This window comes from Argopecten irradians, chromosome 1, assembly GCF_041381155.1.
Source record: "Argopecten irradians isolate NY chromosome 1, Ai_NY, whole genome shotgun sequence".
Lineage (NCBI taxonomy): Eukaryota > Metazoa > Mollusca > Bivalvia > Pectinida > Pectinidae > Argopecten > Argopecten irradians.
Window position 1 is genome coordinate 13213214 of NC_091134.1, and position 22156 is coordinate 13235369.

Sequence of the window (22156 nt, forward strand, 5' to 3'; positions counted from 1 at the left end):
GTGTGTGTTTTTATCTATTCATCCTTTAACAAAAGCACAAATGACATGCAGTATTTTCTAACAATACCCTGGAGACCTCTCGTGTGTACCTTGTGAATATATGTATCATGAAGGCTTGTAAAAGACGTTATATTCTTTATTGCATACCCATTAACCATCATGGTACATTATTTACTTATTAGTTTTTTTAACACGGTAAAAGTTTTTTTCCCATACATTCGTCATGTTATTAATTGTGTCCACAATTTAAAACAAATTCAAAATGCCATGCCATATGATATGAAACATAACTGCAATGCTATTTGTTGACAGAAATATGTTCTGAACCCTGTGGACTTGTTTTCCTGAATTGGATATTTTAAGCATATTCTGTCAAAATTAGCAAGCTACACAACAATTAATGAGATGTTTATAAATAAGTCAGTTTGACCCCTGTGACATTGAATGACGGCGAATGGGTAGCCCTTCCTCCCGTGACCAGCATAAAATTATCCGAATATAATCATATAATTGTCAGTGGCACTTATATTGAATTAATAAGATATTTTGTTTTTCTTCAAAGGTAAGCATTCTATACGTATATATATATAAGAAAATTTCCATTTAAGTTTTTTACCTGAAATAATAAGAGGTCATTTTGAAAAGCATAATTTTAAATTTATATTTTATTTTCAAAAGTCAAAATTATGAAATTCAAACATGACAAAGCATGAGCAAAATAAAATAGGTAACCGTCCTTGTAAACATCACCTGGATCAAATATATTAGTACAATAATGACTAGAAAAATATCCCTTTTAGATACAAACATCCATCATTGCATGATTTATAGATACGCATGGTAAAATAATAATCAATGTGTTTGCCCTTTCACAATAAGAACATTATCAAAAGAAACAAAAAATATATAAATCTTTGTTAAAAAATTCACAGGGATATGTGTCACATCAATGGTGTAAAGTAATCAACACTCTTTACGAAGTTATAAGCAATCTCACACTCATTGATAGCATTATCGGTCTGCAAAAAAAGGCCAAAACATAGTTATTTGACAAATATCACATAATATTTTTACACAATACTTCGTGTATAGTAAATTCACAATCACCAAAAGTACACACCTCAGCGTTGTGCAATACATGCATGAAAACAGGCTTTTAAAATAAAATAATAAAAAACAGTATTCAGTTTTGATTTTATCTTCACAAAATCGAATTAACATTTTAAGCCATAAATAAAAGCACTAAATGTTATGAATAAATACAAATGCTGGAGTATATTCAGAAGTTCAGAACAATGAGTTTCAATAATCAAAATGATCAGAACAATGCATAATTCATTATAACTGAAATATGTTCTAATATACAAAAGAGGGCTTTATTGTTAAAAAGTGGAAGACCATACAATCAAAACTTAATATAAACATGATAAATATCAAGTATCATTGACAATAATATCACTAGCATATAGATGGTATAAAAAATGTTTCTGGTAGTGTTGCATAAGAAATTATATTTTTATGTAAAATGTGCTTTAGTCTAGTTAACATAAATATGTATAAATCAGAAAACTTTTGTCTCAGTTATAACCAAAGAAATTTATTAATTAAGATATTTGATCTGGGATATCTATCAATACAAGAAAATAAGAAAAATGGATTTTCCAATAGACATGTTTCTGGTACATGAATAATATTAACAAACTTTATCTAAATAGTATAAAGTATTTCGAACGATACTTGGAACTTGTTTGCCTAAATATTAACTACCATGGCTACACTAACAAAACAAGGGAGTCCATTAAAGGATAAACGTTACTTGTAAAAGTAAAAGTACAGTATGTTTTACAATAGTGTTACAAATATGTTATAATATATAAACATATAATTTCATAATACCCCCTTTACATTAAAGATGCTCCACCGCCGACAGAGCATAAATGATATTCATCATTTGAACAATAATTGGTGTTTAATCGTGTATATAGCTAATTAACACAAAAATAATATAAAATAGGTTATTTTGCTTTTGGTGCATGCGCAATCAGTACTTCATTCCATATAGCATATAGTGCCACGGAATTTTTTCGGGATAACTTAAAGTAAAATTAGAAGCTAAAACTTTTCAATGGTGTAAAGTAAGTAACTTTTGTAACTGAAGAAAAATACTAAATCGTCTGCTCCTGTTTTTGATAATGAAAAAATATCATTTGTCAGCGGTGGAGCATCTTTAACAGTCAGAGATCCCAAAAGGATCTTGGTGCCCAACAAAGATTGATGCATAATACACAACTATGGCCCAAATGCAAGGAGATCCAACCTACATATGGAATTTGAGATAGATCCTTTCAGTACTTTCTGAGAAATAGTGGTAACTAACTTCAACTATCAAAATTCAAGATGGCGACTTGTCAGCCATCCTGTTGACCGATCGGTCCTAAAGGCCAGTATGCACATCTAGGGCCCAAGGGAACCTGCATGAGTTATTTGAGAACGATCCCTTCAGTGCTTTCTGAGAAAGAGTGGTAACAATTTTTAATATCGAAATCTAAGATGGACGGACGACAGACGAAAAGTAATTTGAATATTTGGAAATCAGATGATGGGGGGCTAAAAGCTACCTCTAGACCTCTTAAAGAGACTTTGTGAAGCTATTAATACAAAAACAAATTACAGCACAACATTAGTTTGCATAGTGAAAACCTTTTGAAGTGGACAATAAAGGAAAAAATGTTATTAATTGGTAAGGCTTCAAATAACTCCCAATATCAAATACAAAAGTCTGCAAAAAGAAATACAAGACTGACGATAATGCTCTGCTATCTTAACACATAGTAACCCACGTAAAAGGCAAAAATCGTTTTGAAAGACCTTAAGCATGTGCTTAAATTGAGACAAACACACTGTCCACAAAATTGCACATTACAAAAAATGTAATGGTACTTTATGGGCTTAAACCTAGTTGCAAATTCAGTAAAGATTATGAATTAGACTTTCAAGCTTTCCCTAGACTTTCAAGCTTTCCCTAAATAATCTGTTAACACAACAGAAATCTAGCCTGGCCATTGGGTATTAACAACCTTTGAGTATAAGCTAACAGTACACTATACTAAGTCAATTACAACCTCATGATATCTCATTAATTAATATCTTCAAACTTCACAAAAACCAATTTGAGATTTAATTTTCCATAAATAAATACTAAAAACAGCACCAAAACTCTCATTCATTGTGACCTCATTCAAATAAAGAACACAGCCTTATGAGGTAAGAAATTAAAGGTAAATTGTGATTGAATTTGATACTATTGTTTATAAAAAGGACACATAATATTTATCAAGTTCGCTTGTATTTAATTTGCATTTTAAATCTTGTAAATACTAGACTATGATCCAATATCCATTGAATCCTCGATTTATATTAATGCCACTGAAGATCTCAAAGTTTATCAAGACAGTTGTATCTACATTGACCTGGTAGTAGGAGATTAATTTTTTTTTTTTTAATTTCATACTAATATGATAAATATATTTAATCTAACAGTAACTGTAGTGTTTTTATCCCTTTTGTCAGGATAACGTTATTATTTATTTGTTAGCACCAGTACCTACAACTCTCAATGTTTACCATTAACTTCTACATGAGTAGTAACCTAATCAGGTTTAATCCTTCTTCGCCGTCTGCCACTTGCCTGATTTCCCGCACGACTTTGAGTTGGACTTTTAAGTTCTGCGTCATTTGGCTGATCTGAAGCCTTAACATCTTCAGATTTAGAACAATTATCCCCCTTTGGTGACACTTCTCCATTCTCTACACTTGGTACAGCACTATCATTTAGTTTTTGAGACAAAACTTTTTCATTATCCAGTTTTTGTGGTATTCCGTTTGATAAAGGGCATTTGTTTTTTGGTGACCTTGAACCTTGTGTGACAGTGTCCTGGGGTGACCTTGACCCTTGTGCCACACTGTCCTGTGGCGATCTTGGCCGCTGAGGAACAGTGGTACCATTGTCTATAGAAACCTTTAGCCTTTCAATTCTTGCTCTTAGGGTCTCGCCTCCGGTCATATCGTCTTCCTGACCATCGACCTCGGAAATGTCCCCAGGGGAAACAATCTTGCTTGATGGGGTATTTGACCTTGGGGATACAGATCCAGACGTTGGAGAATTTGAAGAAACAGTCTGACTCTCAGGAGTCTGGCCACCAGGAGAAGAGGAAATAGGCGAGATATCACAGGACACTTCCTTGGTGGTGATGGAAGTTTTTAAAGACAGTTTGGTATCGGTAATATTAACCCCCGGTTCACCGTCCATGCATTTATTACTTAATGAAGAAGATTTTGTTACGGTAGTATTATTAGTTTGTGAAATCGAGGCTACCTCTGAGATAGGCTTTGTTTGTCTTGTCTCCGATACAGTTCCTTCAGCACATTTCACTACCTCTGAGAGAGCCCTCTGCCCTACACTTTCCTCTGACTGCTCGGTCGAATTTTCCCCCTTTTCTTGTTTATCAATTTCATCCAATAATGTTGACAAGTCCACATCTTCTATTAATGGTGATTTGGGTAGTATATCATTAATGTCTTCTTTCTTTTTAGGAGATGCAATTTCTGTAATTTTATTTTTATTTACATCAACTTTGGACACCTCACCTTTGGAAACTTTTCCAGCTGTTTCCATTTCCGTGAGATAGGCATCTAAAGTTAAGGCTTTACCGGGAGACTGAGAGAGCTCCTTCTCTACTGATCCTTCTTTTCCATCCTTTGATTCTCGTCTCCGCTGTGCGCCTTCTCGTCTTAAGGAGGGAGCTCTCAATAAGCCTTTTGTTTTGATGAGTTCCTCGTCCATCGGGTTTGTACGATTGGCTGACTGTGATTCTCTCTCCTCTTCAGCAGTACGAATAGCCTCGACCCTATTTACAAAACAACGGATATATTTGTTATTATCTAATTAATTTTCATTAATGGAGGATTCTATAACTACAGTCATAGGTTATGCCCTAGTATGAAGCTTATAAGAAATTCTTATGTTGTAAAAGCAACATTATAAAATATATCAGTAACAGAATGAAAAATCTAAATACACTATTTTCCTTCTCTCTCCAATCGCATATCAAGTGGTAGATATTGATTGTGACGTCATGTGTTTGCGAACATAACACAATACTTTTTTGAGCTAACAAAGTGAGTCTCACATACAAAATAATGATGTTACAATTGTTATATACTCACAAGGGAGATAACTCGGTTATGTGCAAAGACGGAATAAATTAACTAATTTTAAAGGACCGAGTTGCCTTGGTATGATATTTATCCAAAAACAAACGGAAATTTAGGACACATACCTGTGCTGTGAATCAGGCTCCATGGTGTTAATTTGTTCAAAGATGGCAGCGATTTGGTTGTCATGGTCACTCTCCTTTGATGATGTAGCCAATCTATTTAGAAAATCATGAAAAATACATTTTCTTTAAATTGAAATTTAATCTATTCTTAGAAATCTTTTCATCAGTGATATGGATTATCACCCTAGAATTTTTACAACATTATATGTAGTTAATTTTTTATTTTTTTTTATTTTTAAACTATATTTGGTAAACTAGAAATATGTCTGTTAGAAGAAGTTAGAGAAGTGCTCGCTAACTACTTCTTAACCTTAATTTCCAGTATGAAATCATCTTCGGCAACAGGTGTATGTAGCAGTTTCGCTCATTATCCTTGGGACTATTGCAAGGAGATGTTTTACGCCCTGATGTATTGTAATAAATACTTTCCTTTACTTCATCAGAAATTTGAAGTGAAATTACTTTGTTAAGTGTATTCTTTGTTACAAAGAAGTGTGTTTATTATCATAATGATATTGACACAATAGACTTGTTTCGCTCTTTAAAATAGTCGTGCGCTAGAACAATGTCAAGTCACTGTGCAAGTGATGACTTACCTGTGCCGTGTTTGAAAACCTTTCTGGGGTACATTAGATCTAGTGCTCAGACACTCAGACTGATATTTCATAATGTTGTTTTTTATTCGGTTTCGCAAGGCTGTGTAATTTTATAAATATCTATTAGAACTGAAGCAAATGCCGTCTGTGGTCACAAGGTTAATAAACGATAGTGCAATGTGCACCTAGGACCTAGAAAGATGTGAAATACAAAATATGTGACCGGTAATACAAGTAATCTGTTTCGTCATTTTCTTTTATTGACTATATAAAACTGATTTGCATTGTATTGTTACGGAAGTTTCTAAAGTCGATCAGATGCTTAGAATATCATGACCAATGCATGAGTTTGTATGATATGTTGCTTGAAGTTCACACCAAATAAATGCGTTTATCACTGTGTGATGTCACTGTTAATAATTTATACTAAATTATCGCTGACAAGTATATCTTAGTATATGTTTTTGAAAGGTTGGTGTCATTAAATCACGGCAAAATCTATTAAACGGTATAAGACACTGACTTCCGGCAACGCGTGTGCAGTTGGAATCTGCGCATAGCGGATGTACGCAGACTCCACACCCGACAAGGAAAATAATAGTGCGAGTATGCTCGAACTAAAAAATATTAAACAGAAAACTGTGTTGTCAATTAGACCCCACCTCCCCCCTATAGATATATGGAAAAAGAAGAGAGAGCAAAATCCTGTTAATTTTAAGAAACATTTACAACATGTAGAACATATGTCTATAAGGTCTTGAAATAAGTAGCACTCACTTCGGGGCTAGTCTCTCAGTAAGAGCTGTAATTGAGGTAACAAAGCGGGAAAGCTGATTCAGGATGGTCCTAAGATGGCTTGTCTCCTGATGTAGTCTCATCACATCTTGTAGTTGTGCTAGAATGCAAATACATTGATTGTGTATGCAAGTCTATAGCTATTATGTGTGGAAAATATCAACAGTCATGGCAAGTATTGCTATATACATAGATATATAAATAAAATCTTTTTGCTTGTCTTTTTAATTTAGCTATATCATTAATATCGATATTCACAAAATAATTTTTAAAAATAAATCAGGATTCCTATGCAATTAACTAAGACTCCAGCTACATTACATTTCATGATCAATACAGATATGAATTAAGGGAAACTGAATCGTATCAATTGCCAATGGCCAGGTAGACACATTTCAATAACAACTATAAAGAATTTGTTTCTAAATTGAACTCCAATGTTGCCATGTAATATTTCACTCCTGTAACAATCTTTTAGACTTAATGATACTATACCTTGATACACTTCCTGTTCACACGTTATCCGCTGAACACATTCCTCCCAATGCTGAAAGTCAAAACAGGAAAATGTTATCTATATACTAGATTAAGGAAATGAAGTACTCAAAAGGAAAAACACTGACCTGTGGTCAGTACCTGGCAACTGACTCATGTTGGATTCAAACTCAAAACACAGATGGATGGCAACTAGTAATATTTCAGAAGACTGAAGAACTATGGCTTCATGATATAGTCATTTTATGATAAACTAACAGGCCCATTTTTTAAATTCCCTAAAAATTTGATTGATAAACCATAACTTAAGAAAAGTCTTTGATTTCAACATAAAAAGGCATTACAAAATCAAAGGATCTTATTATTTAAAAGACTTTCTCTGATGAGTTTTAATTTTAGTTAGAATGCAAAGTTAATCAGTCTGCATGGTTTCTCTAGATTCTATGACTCTTAATATAACTTAATAAGATGTTATCTAATTCCAGGTTTTGCTGGTTTCAACTATCAATTGAATTTTTTCCTTTGTCCAAACAACTTTGATCTATTCAACACTTTTACTCAATATAACAAGTATGTTGGACCTTCAGATTACACTAAAACAAGAAGAATTCCATTTACCTTTTCCAGGAGAGGTTGCTTCTGTTCCATCCTGGTTTTGTGACCCTCCAGTTTTTGCTCGACCTGTTCAACTTTACCCTGTAGTTCCTCCATTACTGTCTGTTTGGTGAGACATCGACGGAGAGTTAAGTCCCTTTGTAGCTCCTGTAGATGGCTCTTCAATCGTTCCACCATCTGGGACAAGCTCTGAGGAAAGGATAAAATGCTACTTAGCTAACAGCAAAAGAATTTTAAGAAATGGAATAGTAATTGCATTAGAAAAGATTTGAATTATATGCTTACTCTGTTTTCTAATCAATTTGGTTAAAATGAAGTGAAAAAAATCTTGTGTGATAAAAACAAACAGAAAGACAGGTTTACAGCATGCAGCAAGTTGAGAAATGGTTGTTTAGACACAAAATTTAACACTGCTTAAGTTGGGTATCAAATTCTGTATCAATATTCAATGATTTGCTGTAAGTTGTTCTTCCCATTGTAATATCAGCTACTTTTTTTTTTACTATTTCAATGTGTTTCTTTCAATGCTGCCTTTTCTTGATTTTCTCTTTAGTCTGTCATATCACATTTAAGTTAGAAACATAAACAAACACTCATTGTCTATTGCCATAAAGTTATATTAAGGGAGTTACTTCCCCTTACCCTTTTATCACCTTTAAAATGTAGGAGGCACTGAGGTTACCTCATCTTCGAGGTCAATGATTAGCTGATGTCAGCTAATTCTGAGATAGACAATGCCAAATTACAAAGTTTTGATAGTAGAAAAGGTAGAGATTTAAAACACCTCAGTACCAACACTAACGGCCAAGTCACTTAAGCTTGCATTAATAACAAGTTATTGAAATATGAGACCAGTAGTAAAGTAGAAAAAATGGACACAAAAAATTCCTTCTGGCAACAATTTATGTGCACATTTTTAAGAAATTTAAAAGTAGGTTTTAAAAGACTACAGAAATTGATTATGTCATATCAATGTTTATTTCTTGTACAATTATTTCACTTTGATTTGTATGTTTTGTTACTCTTTTTGCATAAGAATTATATTCTACAGTCTATTTCATGCAATGATTTAATGAAATACTAAAAAGCTTCTAACCTTATGAGAAGTGTCAAAGTCCTGACAGTGTTCAGCAAATGCTCCTTTCCCTTCTGCTAGCTTCAGTTTATTGAGGGCAACTTGCCGTCTTTCATTCTGTGAAAGGTTACCAGACTTCACTTTTGTTTGGAGATCAAATGTGCTTTTCTCAAGCCTGAACAAATCAGATCTGCAAAGACAGTACACAATAATGCATTTAACATCATTTTATACACTCATTTTTCTAAATTTAATTTTGGAGCTAAATCAATTTTGAACAACATTACTGAATTCGGTCATTTATTACATATATATGTATTAATATATTTTTTCTGATGAAAGACAAACATTTTGTTCCTGAGTAATGTGTAAATATGTACAACTAGGGTATAATTGATAATTTCACATGAAATTTTATGAAAAAAAGTCCTATTGGGCAACATTGGACAGCAAAAGTAAGGTCTTTGAGAGCAGTTTGTACAATCTATAAAATACTGAACAGTTATATTTACAGTGGCAAACATTTAAACAAGAGGCCCAGAGGGCCTGTATCGCTCACCTGGTTTGTAATGCCAAGTAATGTTCTGAATACAGGTTCATTGTTTCTTTTCTGAAGGAATTTTAATATTAACCTCTAAGTCCCCTATTGGGCCCCACCCCTCCTGCCCCCAGGGAGTCAGAGCCAAAGTTCTGTTCTCCTTCCCCCAAGGATGTTTATGGTCAAATTTGGTCACAATCCAAGCAAATCTCTAGGACAAGTAGCGATTAATAGAATTTATCTCTATTTCCCCTATCGGCTCCCCCCCCTCCTGCCCCCGGAGGGTCAGAGCCAAAATTTATACAAGTTCTGTTCTCCTACCCCCAAGGATGTTTATGGCCAAATTTGGTTACAATCCATGCAGAACTCTAGGACAAGTACCGATTTATAGGATTTACCTATAATTCCCCTATTGGGCCCCGCCCCTCCTGCCCCCCGGGACCAGTGCCAAAATTTATACAAACTCAGTTCTTATTCTCCTAAGGATATTTCTGGCCAAATTTTGTTACATTCCATGCAGAACTCTATGACTAGTAGCGATTTAAAGGATTTACCTCTATTTCCCCTATTGGGCCCCGCCCCTCCTGCCCCGGGGGGGTCAGAGCCAAAATTTATACAAGTTCTGTTCTCCTACCCCCAAGGATGTTTATGACCAAATTTGGTTACAATCCATGCAGATCTCTATGACAAGTACTGATTTATAGGATTTACCTATACAGTCGAAACTCGTTATCTCAAAATCGCTTGAGTCGAAATTCCGGTTGAGTCGAATTAATTTTCAAGTCCCGTTTTTCGTCCTTCTTTGTGTATGTATTTTAAGATCGGATGACTCGAATTTCGATGTCTCGAAACTCCGGTTGTGTCAAAGTCAATTCCTGGTCCCTAGAACGGATATTCAGCGGAAAAAACAGTCGCTATCTCGAATTTAATTTTAGTCAAAATTTTAAATAAAAAAACCCAACAATTACGTAAATATAACATGGATACAAACAATTGAAATTCACCTGTGGTTTGTCGTAACACGTGATTGGTTTACCTGCACATATCGCGATCGGTATATGCAGATTCGGGCCTATGGGAACATACTACAACAATGACTGCTAATATTTAATAATTGTTTAATAATCCTCTCAAGTCTGGCTTCCTAATTAGTGTCACTTTACAATTGTGACTTACCTGTACATAAACAGGACGCTTGTTTACACAATCACACTCAGCATGGCTCGATCAGCGTGGCTGATCATGACCGGAAGCGTGTTTGTTTAGGAATCATTAGAAACGAAAGTGTGTTCTAAGGTTTGTATGGAATGTTGATAGTGCAAAATAATATAACAAACCCACAATGTTAAATGTTTAACTAGTCGTTGCAGATGTACTAGTATCTTAGCCATACAATGTATTTTTTCGTTGGTATAGAAATCTACTTTCGTTTCATTTACCGTAAATTATATATTAACCAGTAGAAACGGAGAATGTAGTCTGCTCACGGTAGGTGAAAACTATTGTTTATTTTTACTATTAGGAAATACCATTAAATTCTGAAATAAGAAAGGTGCTTGTTTTTATTTGTTCAGGTAATATATCCCGTATAAGTTTGATGTGTGAACCATTGAAGTCAGTATACGTATACCACCGGGAAATCAGGGTGCATGCCTATTATCGTGACAATCATATTATCGTAATTCAATTTTTTTTTATTTACGAATGTATTTTTAAAAAATCCCAAAACATCTGAAAACATATAACTAAAAAGATTTGATACAAACCTTATCAGTTGGAAAAATCACGATAATATGCTGATCACGGTAATAGGCATGTACCCGGCTGTCATAAGATATAAGGACCGTTGAAAACCATGTTCTGACCAAACCTAATGGCATTACGTTTGAGTCGAATTCCGGATGAGTCGAATTATTTTCGTTGGTCCGTTGAATTTCGAGATAACGAGTTTCGACTGTAATTCCCTTATTGGGCCCCGCCCCTCCTGCCCCCCGGGACCAGTGCCAAAATTTATGCAAACACAGTTCTGATCTCCCAAGGATATTTCTGGCCAAATTTGGTTACATTCCATGCAGACCTCTATGACTAGTAGCGATTTAAAGGATTTACCTCTATTTCCCCTATTGGGCCCCGCCCCTCCTGCCCCCGGGGGACCAGAGCCAAAATTTATACAAGTTCTGTTCCCCTTCCCCCAAGGATGTTTGTGGCCAAATTTGGTTACAATCCATGTAGAACTCTATGACTAGTAGCGATTTAAAGGATTTACCTCTATTTCCCCTATTTGGCCCCGCCCCTCCTGCCCCCGGGGGACCAGAGCCAAAATTTATACAAGTTCTGTTCCCCTTCCCCCAAGGTTGTTTATGGCCAAATTTGGTTACATTCCATTCAGAACTCTATGACTAGTAGCGATTTAAAGGATTTACCTCTATTTCCCCTATTGGGCCCCGCCTCTCCTGCCCCTGGGGGATCAGAGAAAACATTTATACAAGTTCTGTTCCCCTTCCCCCAAGGATAGATTTAAAGGATTTACCTCTATTTCCCCTATTGGGCCCCACCCCTCCTGTCCCCGGGGGGTCAGAGTCAAAATTTATACAAGTTCTGTTCCCCCTCCCCCAAGGATGCTTGTGGCCAAATTCGGTTACAATCCATGCAGAACTCTATGACTAGTAGCGATTTAAAGGAAATGTTGACGGACGGACGGACGGACGGACGGACGGACGACGGACGCCGCGCCATGACATAAGCTCACCGGCCCTTCGGGCCAGGTGAGCTAAAAACCAACAATATTCAAAATTTCTCCACATTCATTTTAATTTTGTTTTAAAATATTAAACTAATATCCTGATATGTCAAATACAAGCAGCAGTATTTGCAAAGTATTTTTCAATATCAATCATCAAAATAGTCCATTGACTCAATATCAATGTTATGAGGTTTAAAATTATTTCTGTTGCGAAATTGGCCGAGCATGAGACTAACCGTGGAGCAGTGGTTGCTGCAGTTGACAAGGTCAGGGAGCCAGCCGGAGACGATGACAATGCAGACGATACCCTCTTGGGAAACAGTAATGGCTCCAGACATCTATTCGTAGTGTATAAGGGTATAGATAGTATGTTATATGTATATTGTATCAAAATGTCTATACTAGAATATTAATATCACATTGAATAATTCTCACAAAAATAAGGAAAGAGATACATGTAGATAGAATCCAATATCAGAGTTATATAATGTAAGTAAACTTTTGATGGATTTTAGGTACATTTAAGCCTGTCTAATAATAATAAGGGATCAAGAAAATATGGTCTTTATAGACAGGTAGTCTTTATACACAGGGCATATTGTGTACGCTGAAATTACCAATTAGGAACTCTGAGAAATGATCTTATTAAGCAGGTGGTCTTTATACAGAGGTGGTTGTGCTAAGGCAGGTATTCTAAATACATAGTTCACTGAACTTACTTGGCAATCTGACTTTTAAAGTCTGTATAGATCTGGCTCCCTTGAGAAGGATGTAGAGGGTATTGAAGATGAATAATAGACTTCAAGCGTTCCATCAGAATCTACAAACAATGTAATACAAGTATTCATAAATAGACATTCATCCCCTATTACATTTCTTCACCTTCCTGCATCTCCTCTTTATGCTTTATTTTTTATCTATTACTGGCATAATATTGTAGAGCTATAGGCTGTCAAAACCATCTGAAATACACTGTTTTTTGTTTTTGTTTTTGAAAATTACTTGAATCGGCAAGTGAATTCTAAAAGTACACTAGACTGGACTTTATTATTTATGGCACATTAGCTCTAGACTAGTTTTTTCTTCTTTTGGAAACCTTGACATCAAGATTTTAAGTATTGTATCATTTTACATACTCTGAGTCTAATCAAAACATGTGGTCAAAATATATAAATGATAATAATGTAAATACAAATATGATCAGGCTCTGGAATCATAAAACATTCTCAGTGTTTTTGCTTTGCCAATCCAAATGACTTTACCTATGGTATTAAAAGTTATATGTGATTGGCCAAGTCTAAACTTAAGACTGTTTTATCAATTTTTATGAGTTTTATGAGATCTATGGTCTAAAGATATGTTCAGGGCATTTTGATGAATAATCTTACCTTATTATAGAGATTATTATTATACAAATGAACCTATTCAAAGATATTCAAACTAAGACATCTTATCATGATACATGTAATTCCCCATTTCAGCTTCAAATCTAACTATTGACTATATAATAAAACTTCTGATCTAATCTTCATCAATATTCCTCTCTTGAAGAATATAAAATATTTATTTTTCCAACATTATTACTGTATCAAAGTTTCAGACCAAGAAGAAATACAAATTGTTATACAGATTACATTTCAGGACAATATGTAAACTTACATATGCGAGGTCCAAGAACTCAAATTTATTGGCGGAGCTTGAGAATGCAGCACAGGTGACTAGGTGTGTATGTAGAGTTGGTAACAGCGTCGTCAGACTGGCTAACTCCTCTGTAAATAACTTCTGCTTGTCTTGGTACTGCCTGATCAAACAACATTATATCAAATACAAGTGTTGTTAGAAGTCAAGAAGTGGCAAAATTTGTTTCAAAGTTTTTAGTACTGCATGAAAAATTGCATTTGCTTGGATATGAATTTTGCATTTATCCATCTCTTAATTGGTGACTTATTTAAAGATGCTCAACTGCTGACAAATCATATTTTTTTCACTATCAAAAAGAGGAGCAGACGATTTAGTATTTTTCTTCAGTTGCAAAAGTTACTAACTTTACACCATTACCACCATTGTAATGTTTGAATTTCTAATTTTATTAAGTTAAAAATGTAAAAAATAATTAATTGCATCCCGAAAAAATTCCTTGGCACTATATCCTATATGGAATGAAGAACGGATTGCCCATGCAACAAAGGCAAAATAAATTATTTTATGTTATTTTTTTGTGTTAATTAGACATATATATACATGATTAAACAACAATTATTGTTCAAATGATGAATATCATTTGTGCTCTGTCGGTGGTGAAGCATCTTTAATTAAACCCAACTTAATTACTATTAAAAATAAGAAAAATATTTTACAACACCTATCTATTGCTGTAGTTCTTGAGTTTTTGGTATTGATTCCTGGAAACAAAATATCAAGGTCCTTCCATATGACAGCATATCGCATGAACATTATTCATCAATCATATTTATGATTTTCACATTATACATCTACTAATAGTAACCAAGCATCCATAAAAACAATCACAGGATGAACTTTTTCTCGTCTTTCATTTATAATGTGTGTCCATATTGCTGTTATCCTTGATACTCCAGGGGTTACTATAACTGATATTATATCCACCCCTGGACTATCTCATAGTAAAACTGAAGGCAGAGAGAGCGACACCCAACTTCAAAGCCACACAGTCAAACACAGAGTACTCTTATTAGCTCTTTTGATGTACATCAAACAACCAAATTACCTGTTTTGTTCTATTGTCTTCAATTTTACTACAAGAGAGTCCAAGGGTAGATATAACGTTAGTAACCCCTAGAGTATTGCAATGTATTGCTGAATACACTCTCATTTAGGATTTACTGGACAATCAATTTACAAACACGTTTCTCACCTATCCACCTCCATTAAAAGCGTCTCTTGTTTTTCTGTAATTTCTTTAACCATAGAGTTGTAGAGATCTTTGATGGCAGACTTTTCCAGTTCTGAGTTCTGAGTGATTTCTTCAAGTAAGGCACGGAGCAACATAATGGAGTCTTGAACAGAGTTCTGTAGGTCTCTGATAGCCTTATTAGGAAAAGGAATATATAGAATTTAACTTAAAATACACCATCAATGGTCTTATGGAATCAAAATAGGTAACACATATATCAAGTAGCTTACAGATCTGATTCCACGTTTGGATATTCCATCTCTGCATATTGCAGAGTTACCTCCCTTGTACGTAGGTATCCATTGCGATATCATTATTTAGTGAGCAAAATTCGCATTGTTTTCTCAGTAAATTATGATGTTACGCTCACAAAAAAATAATGTCCCAATCAATACCTACCTGCAAGGGCAGGTAACTCTGTAATATGCAAATATGAAATACTTGTAAATAGGCTTAATCACGGCAGTAAGAATTTATATGAGAACAGTTTTGTAATATAAAACCATGACAATATCAACTTGTTTATTTCAATACAAGAAGGGGAAAACGACTCCAGCATACCTGCATTCTCTGATCCAACTTTTTACAGCTTTGGTGGTATGCCGTTTCCATGTCAACACAGTATGAACGACTTTCTCTAAAAATATAAATGTATGATCAATTACAAGCACTACATTACAACACACCTGAAAATCCATAATGAGTCATAATCTATTGTTTTTCAAACAGATTTATTCTTACTTTAGAGTGACTAATAGAATAGATAGACAACCTGAATCCAGTATACTATATCAACCCCTCCTAACTTTGGCGCAGGGTGGGAAGTATAGAAAGAAAATCTTATATTGTCACAATAAATGTATTAAATTAAGATAATTGTTTCAAACATTTAAGATATGATACACTCACATTTTCATATCTCTAAAACAATTAATACACAGCATTGTTTTCTTTTCTGTAGAAAACAGAATGAAGGGCTCTTGGTGGAGGGCTGGAACAAAGAACAGTTCTTACAGTAAACTAAAGCAGGCAATTTATAATAAAACAAAAATTGCATTTACAATGAACTGTAATGAAATATTGTATGATGAAATGCATAGCCTGTAAATGCATATCTTTGTTCTGTTTTGATTATGTTTACCGTCTTTGCAACTGCAACAATAAAAGTACCAATGTGTAATTAATGTAAGATTTGATTCTAATGTGTGTCATTTTTTTTTTGGCGGCAAAAACCTTCAGTTATTTCAAATTTGTGAAGCACAAATGTATATGTGTACAGAAATATTGGGTCAGTCAGATTATACATTACAAAAGTCCAATTCATGGTTAAGTGGAGATTGTGTTAATCACATACTTACCACATTCTCTATGTATCTCTTTAGTGCGTTTCGACAACAGGACTATGTCGTGCCGCGTAAACATCTTGGCACGATGAGTCTCATCACGACACCCTTCACACAATGGCTGGGAACAGGTGTTACAAAAATACATCTGGCCCTCATCCTGTATGAATTAAGCAGGATGTGTTATGCAATTGATTCATCCCATACTCAGGCTTTTTCCAGTATTAGTTATTCAGATTTAAAGCATCTTCTACTTCTTTTTCAACATAATTACTCAAAATACGCGACTTGGTTCTAAAGCCATCATCAATGTTATGCATGATGATATAAACATACTTTTGAAATATTGATAAAATCTCGAAGCTCTATATCTGAGTGACAAAAAATGTGATTTTTATGGTTGAACGAAATATTAATTTGGCTAACAGATGTATGATGTACAGACAATAGAACACAGTGCACTTTTTAACATAATAACTTTGCATTTTATCTAGAGTGCACTTCAATTCAGTTTATATATCAATAGACCAAATTAGTATACAATTTCTTTCAACCTTTACGAATAAAAACTTTAAAAAAAGAGAGACAATATTGTCATCTACCAAACTGGTTTAAACTTTTATGTGTTCAGCAACATACATTATGTACATTGTTAAAAAAATATATTTTCAAGTTCTCTGATCACAAAAAGTTAACCAAATAGGAATTGGAGATATTACATAACTGTATGTCAGATAGAGGAAAATAAGGCTTAAAATGAAATATTGATTGTTTCCCCTTTTTGACCTACCCGCCTCAAACACCCCTACCCAAAATATTTTAGTGGCTTCATCTGCAATTACGTGTTTGTATTTTTGCATAAAATTGTTTGCAAAAACATTTGATGTCTTACAAATTGTGATAAATCGTTTCATCACCTTATCACAGTTGGCACACTGCTCCCGCTCTTCACTAGAAGACATCACCAGGAACTGGAGTAGCTTATCTTTAGGTGGTAAGCTCTCTCCCTCTTTGAGTGTTGTACTGTCTCTATAGGAATTTAAAGCCATATTTAATACACACAAGCTTTAATCTGGCTATGAAAACATACTTGTTTGATTAGCTTAATGTCCTATTAACAGCCAGGGTCATTTAAGGACGTGCCAGGTTTGTTGGTGGTGGAAAGCCGGAGTACCCGGAGAAAAACCACCGACCAGCGGCCAGTACCTGGCAACTGCCCCACATGGGATTCAAACTTGCGACCCAGAGGTGGAGGGCATGTGGTAATATGTCAGTACATCTTAACCACTCGGCCACCGCGGCCCCGAAAACATACTTAAAAGCAGAGTTTCTGAAAATAGTTTACAAATTTTTCAGAAACTCTGCATTTTTTTTTTTTTTTTTTGAAAACATACTTAAAAGCAGTTTCTGAAAAATTTGCAAACTGTCTTATCTTCATAACCAAATTGAATCAAAACATAGAGATATCAATGTTTGAACATTACGTACATTGTTGTGTATGACATTTTTTTATTGTTTTCAACCTACATTTTCTTGTATAGATCAAATCCTGAGACAAGGCTAACACCAACTTTCTATGATTTATTGTAAATTAAAAACATACTTCCCTTAGCAAATCCAGCATTCTGGTCTATACCTTATTTTTCTAAATATAGGTAAACATGATGATAGAACATATTGCACAACACTTATTACTTCATACATCCAGATTACTCTTTATATTAATTGGCCATTGATCACTTCAATGCAGTTTTGTCATACAATTTGCACTAAGTAGTAGCAGATTCGGGAGAGCAATTTCTTAGAAATCTGAAGCGTCAAAACATATGACAAATAGACACATGCTTCAAACTCAAGGGTCACATCTAATTTTTGGGAGTCAAAAACAAGGGTTTACTGGATGCTCTGATGTTGTGAATTGTAATCATCTTATAATTATATAGTACATCACTAAAATATTATGAACTTTATAAAAATACTTCAATTAATTATTTTGAATGACAATTACTTGCACAAGGGACAATGCATTTTTCCATCTTTGGCCCTCCCTCGCAGACATGTTGAACAGAAACTGTGGTAACACCCTAAAATGCATGGATCTTCATATTTCTCATTGCACAGAAAACACATTAGTGGATTTCGCCCAATGACATCAACATCGTCCAGATTGTCTGGGCCAGGGTCACGCTGAAAAATCTCGCCAGACATCACCCTAGAAAGAAATAATTCAGTTTGAAGTACATGTTTAAACATAGCATGAGCAATTACCTAAATCCAAAATAATGAAGGAAGTTCTTAAATTAATAATATTCTATCCAAATGGGCTATGATATACATGACAGATTATATATTTATTATGCATATAGATGTGGAAGATTCAATATCACTGACAGTTATAATAAAATTGTGAATTTAACTTATATTAAATGGAACATGAAAAATAAGATAAAATTTTATTTTTGTATTTTCAAAGATTGTATTAAATTCATTCGATCAGAGTGGTTTTTCATAGTTTCTGTACTTTAAATTTACATCATTGAATAAGTGTTAATAACTGTGTTACATGTTGATAGCCTTATATAAACTTGTTAAGACATTATGCATGGCACATCAGCAGTGCAATGAATTATACATGTCTTGTGTAAAGTAAGTGATCTAGCTTATGGGAGTTTCGAGATCCAAAAACGACATGGGTAAAGACTTTATTCAACCTTATATTTATAAACCATGGGTTTGATTTCGTGGTTATCATTGGTGTCTTAAATTTCCAGAATTTGTATACCCATATTCCTGAATTTGTGCAAAACCCAAAAAAATAAGGTTGTTACTTGTTTGCTTGAGGGCAAAACTGATAAAAAGCTTTTAAATAGACACCAATTTTAAAGGGTCAGTCAGGTTACTGGAAACACATATATTTTTTTGTATTGCCTTATGATGTCACAAATCAACAGTAAATCAGACATCACGAAATAAGCCGTTCTGACGGACATGTAAGGAAAAATTTGATGCGAACCGCCTATTTTAAATCCTGTCCGGATCGACCGTACAGCAATTATTGAGTACCGGAAGTTGGTAGAAATGGCATGACCCGTCTCTGAAGTATTACGCAGGTGCCGAACCTGGCAAAAGGAATGTAGAATTTAAATGAGTAAGATAATCATGAAAGCAGCTACTTGGATACTTATAGTAGGAAGTTATATTTACTTCATAAATTCACATTAATGTTCGGTCCGTCAATATCATTTTTTTCAACTTTCGCGATGTCTGGTAAATTGTATTTTACTCGAAGGGATCCTACCAATTGTCATGAAGGAACAGTCGTCATGATTTGGGTAAAAATTTAATTTTTTGTATCTCATGAAACACAATATTTCCACAATAACAAAACTGCACCATTCTGAAGTATTAGTCAACAGCTTCAGCCATTTTGAAATCTGGACGCACAATAGAATATGCACTTAATCATGACTACTGTTCCATCACAACTACTATTTAGGTCCCAGTACAAACGTCGTTTTTGGATCTCAAAACTTATTGATGGGGTTTATTTTCCAGAAAATCATACAGTACAAAGTTCAAAAAAGACGAAAGTGTATTATTATTAGAATTAAATCATAAGAATTTTTTTAACAGTTCCTCCACTTATACATCAAATTATTTACAGTAGAATTTACAGATTACTTAATTAATATGAAACAGACTAGCTCTTGGTGTCTAGTCACACCAGAGACACTTCGGTCCCATTTCTATCAAAAATGCAATGGTGGACAAGTGGTCTTTTACAGCGACTTGCAATTGTCTTGACGAGTCTGTGATAGATCTAGAAACAAAAGCAGCAACAATGACATCAGTCTATTGGAAGTAACACTATTGACCAACCCTTTCGATAGCCTAAACCGAACTTTAAAAAGTTTCAAAATCTTGTGACAACTTCATAAAGTCTCGAGCACATCTCCTACTTATTGTTCGATTCAATTCGTAATATTGTTGTAAATACTAAAATATGAGTAATGTCGATCAAAATGAATGAAATTCCAACAAATATATCAGGTGAGTGTTAACCTTCTGTAAATCACACCATGGCAACATCAATCAGCTTCATCATCGGCTTCCATCAGTATCAAACACCGAAAGCAGACATCTTGCAACTGAGCGCCACCTGGATTTTGAGGGGAGATAACCCATTATTTCCGCTGAGACGACCCTAGCAGTCGAAAAAGAGAAAGAGTATTCAATCAAAATTTGATTTATGGATTCATTTGAATTGATTTTTTTTGTTATGGAGATATAACATAAAAATCTGCGTATGATTCAGCGAAACGGTTCATGATGAGAGTTACAATACATGTATATATATATATAGGGTTTTGTGTTACATATAATAATATAGATAACTATAGTATAATATCCATAACATAAGCCCGATCTTAGATTCAAATTAATTATCCTAATAATTCAATTTACTAAAGGCAAAATCTTCAAAAGTCATTTTTTTTCAATGAAATAAATACGACGTTGAATGCCATTTTCCACCTTTATGATATGATAAAGTAATTTTTAATCAAATGAAAATGTTCGATCGTTAAATTACAGACCATTTAATCCTGTTATTCAGATTAATATCCACAATATTATAATCCATTGGCTTAAAGTTTATTTCATTTATCTGGACCCAGTTTCATGAACATCCTTAATTAACTTTAAAGGCCCATTAACTTTCCGGAGCAAAATATAAAGGTTTCTTAAAAAACATTAATAACATCAGAAAATTATATTACCTGCGTAATATATGAAAATAGTGGAGAGTCAATTCGCTGTTTTGCAGTTTGGCGCAGTGATAGTCAACTACCGCGCGGTATTTAGGACGACAGTGGGAAACATAATACGACCCGCGTTATGAAAATAAACATTTTATTTATTTTAATCAAATCGTTCAGAAGGTGATGATAAATGTAGTATTAACGGTAAGTTAATAATTTTTAAGACTCTACAAAAATATGGATCTTGTTTTACATTCCCATTTTAAAAATTAAAAGCCGTTTCGGAAAGGTAGCGGGCCTTTAAGGAATTCCTTACATTTCTCAAGTTTACAAATTACTAAAGTTACTTAAGGAGAAAATCTTAGCCTAGCGGTTAAGGAACCTTCCTTTAAATCTCTAATGCTTTCCTACGAAGAAGGGATTTCTTAAATTTAAGGAATGTTCATGAAACTGGGCACAGGCGAAATGGTGTTAAGTTTGAAAAGTCGTTTCTGATCGGCTGTTATGATTTCATACAATGGATAATTTATATGGTTCTGAAGAGATTCATATGTGATAAATTGAATTATCGAGTAAGGGTTAAAAATGATTTCATTTTTTTTTATGTTTTTGGAGATAATATCATTATAACACAAAAATATCAGTGCACAAAATCACATACCGCAGTGTATCTCATCAGTATATCTCGAGCAACGTTCTAGTAAACATATATAAAGTTTTGCTTGATTTGAAAGTCGAATGCTTATTATGACGCTGTCTTATGACATACAGGTCTACGTCACAATCGAGTTAATTAATTTACAGTCTAATATCATCTCCTTATTCATAAAATAATCTAAGTTATTCAAATTAAATTATAAGGATTATTCTCAACATCTTTAATGGTTTATGAAGTGTAACGGTATATCGCATGCACTCAATATTA

The 22156-nt window shown here is 34.1% G+C and overlaps 1 protein-coding gene across 3 annotated transcripts; it reads right to left on the reverse strand.

Moving 5' to 3' along the window:
• Window positions 1–650: 650 nt before the first annotated feature.
• Window positions 651–20646, reverse strand: LOC138318181 (RING finger protein 207-like). Of its 3 annotated transcripts, XM_069260351.1 has the most exons (17): window positions 20534–20620; window positions 19535–19590; window positions 18480–18683; window positions 17389–17500; window positions 16487–16631; window positions 16038–16119; window positions 15690–15765; window positions 15090–15262; window positions 13856–13997; window positions 12916–13016; window positions 12433–12534; window positions 8937–9105; window positions 7844–8029; window positions 7226–7277; window positions 6713–6830; window positions 5340–5432; window positions 651–4907 (listed from the first exon to the last, which is right to left on the reverse strand). In XM_069260351.1, the coding sequence occupies exons 1-17, from the start codon at window positions 20558–20560 to the stop codon at window positions 3650–3652; spliced, it is 3096 nt and encodes a 1031-aa protein (XP_069116452.1). In that variant the 5' UTR covers window positions 20561–20620; the 3' UTR covers window positions 651–3649. The 3 variants fall into 3 exon arrangements, with proteins under 3 accessions (XP_069116452.1, XP_069116461.1, XP_069116470.1); XM_069260360.1 differs by lacking the exon at window positions 19535–19590 and having other exon boundaries at window positions 20534–20646; XM_069260369.1 differs by lacking the exon at window positions 20534–20620 and having other exon boundaries at window positions 19485–19590.
• Window positions 20647–22156: the final 1510 nt, after the last annotated feature.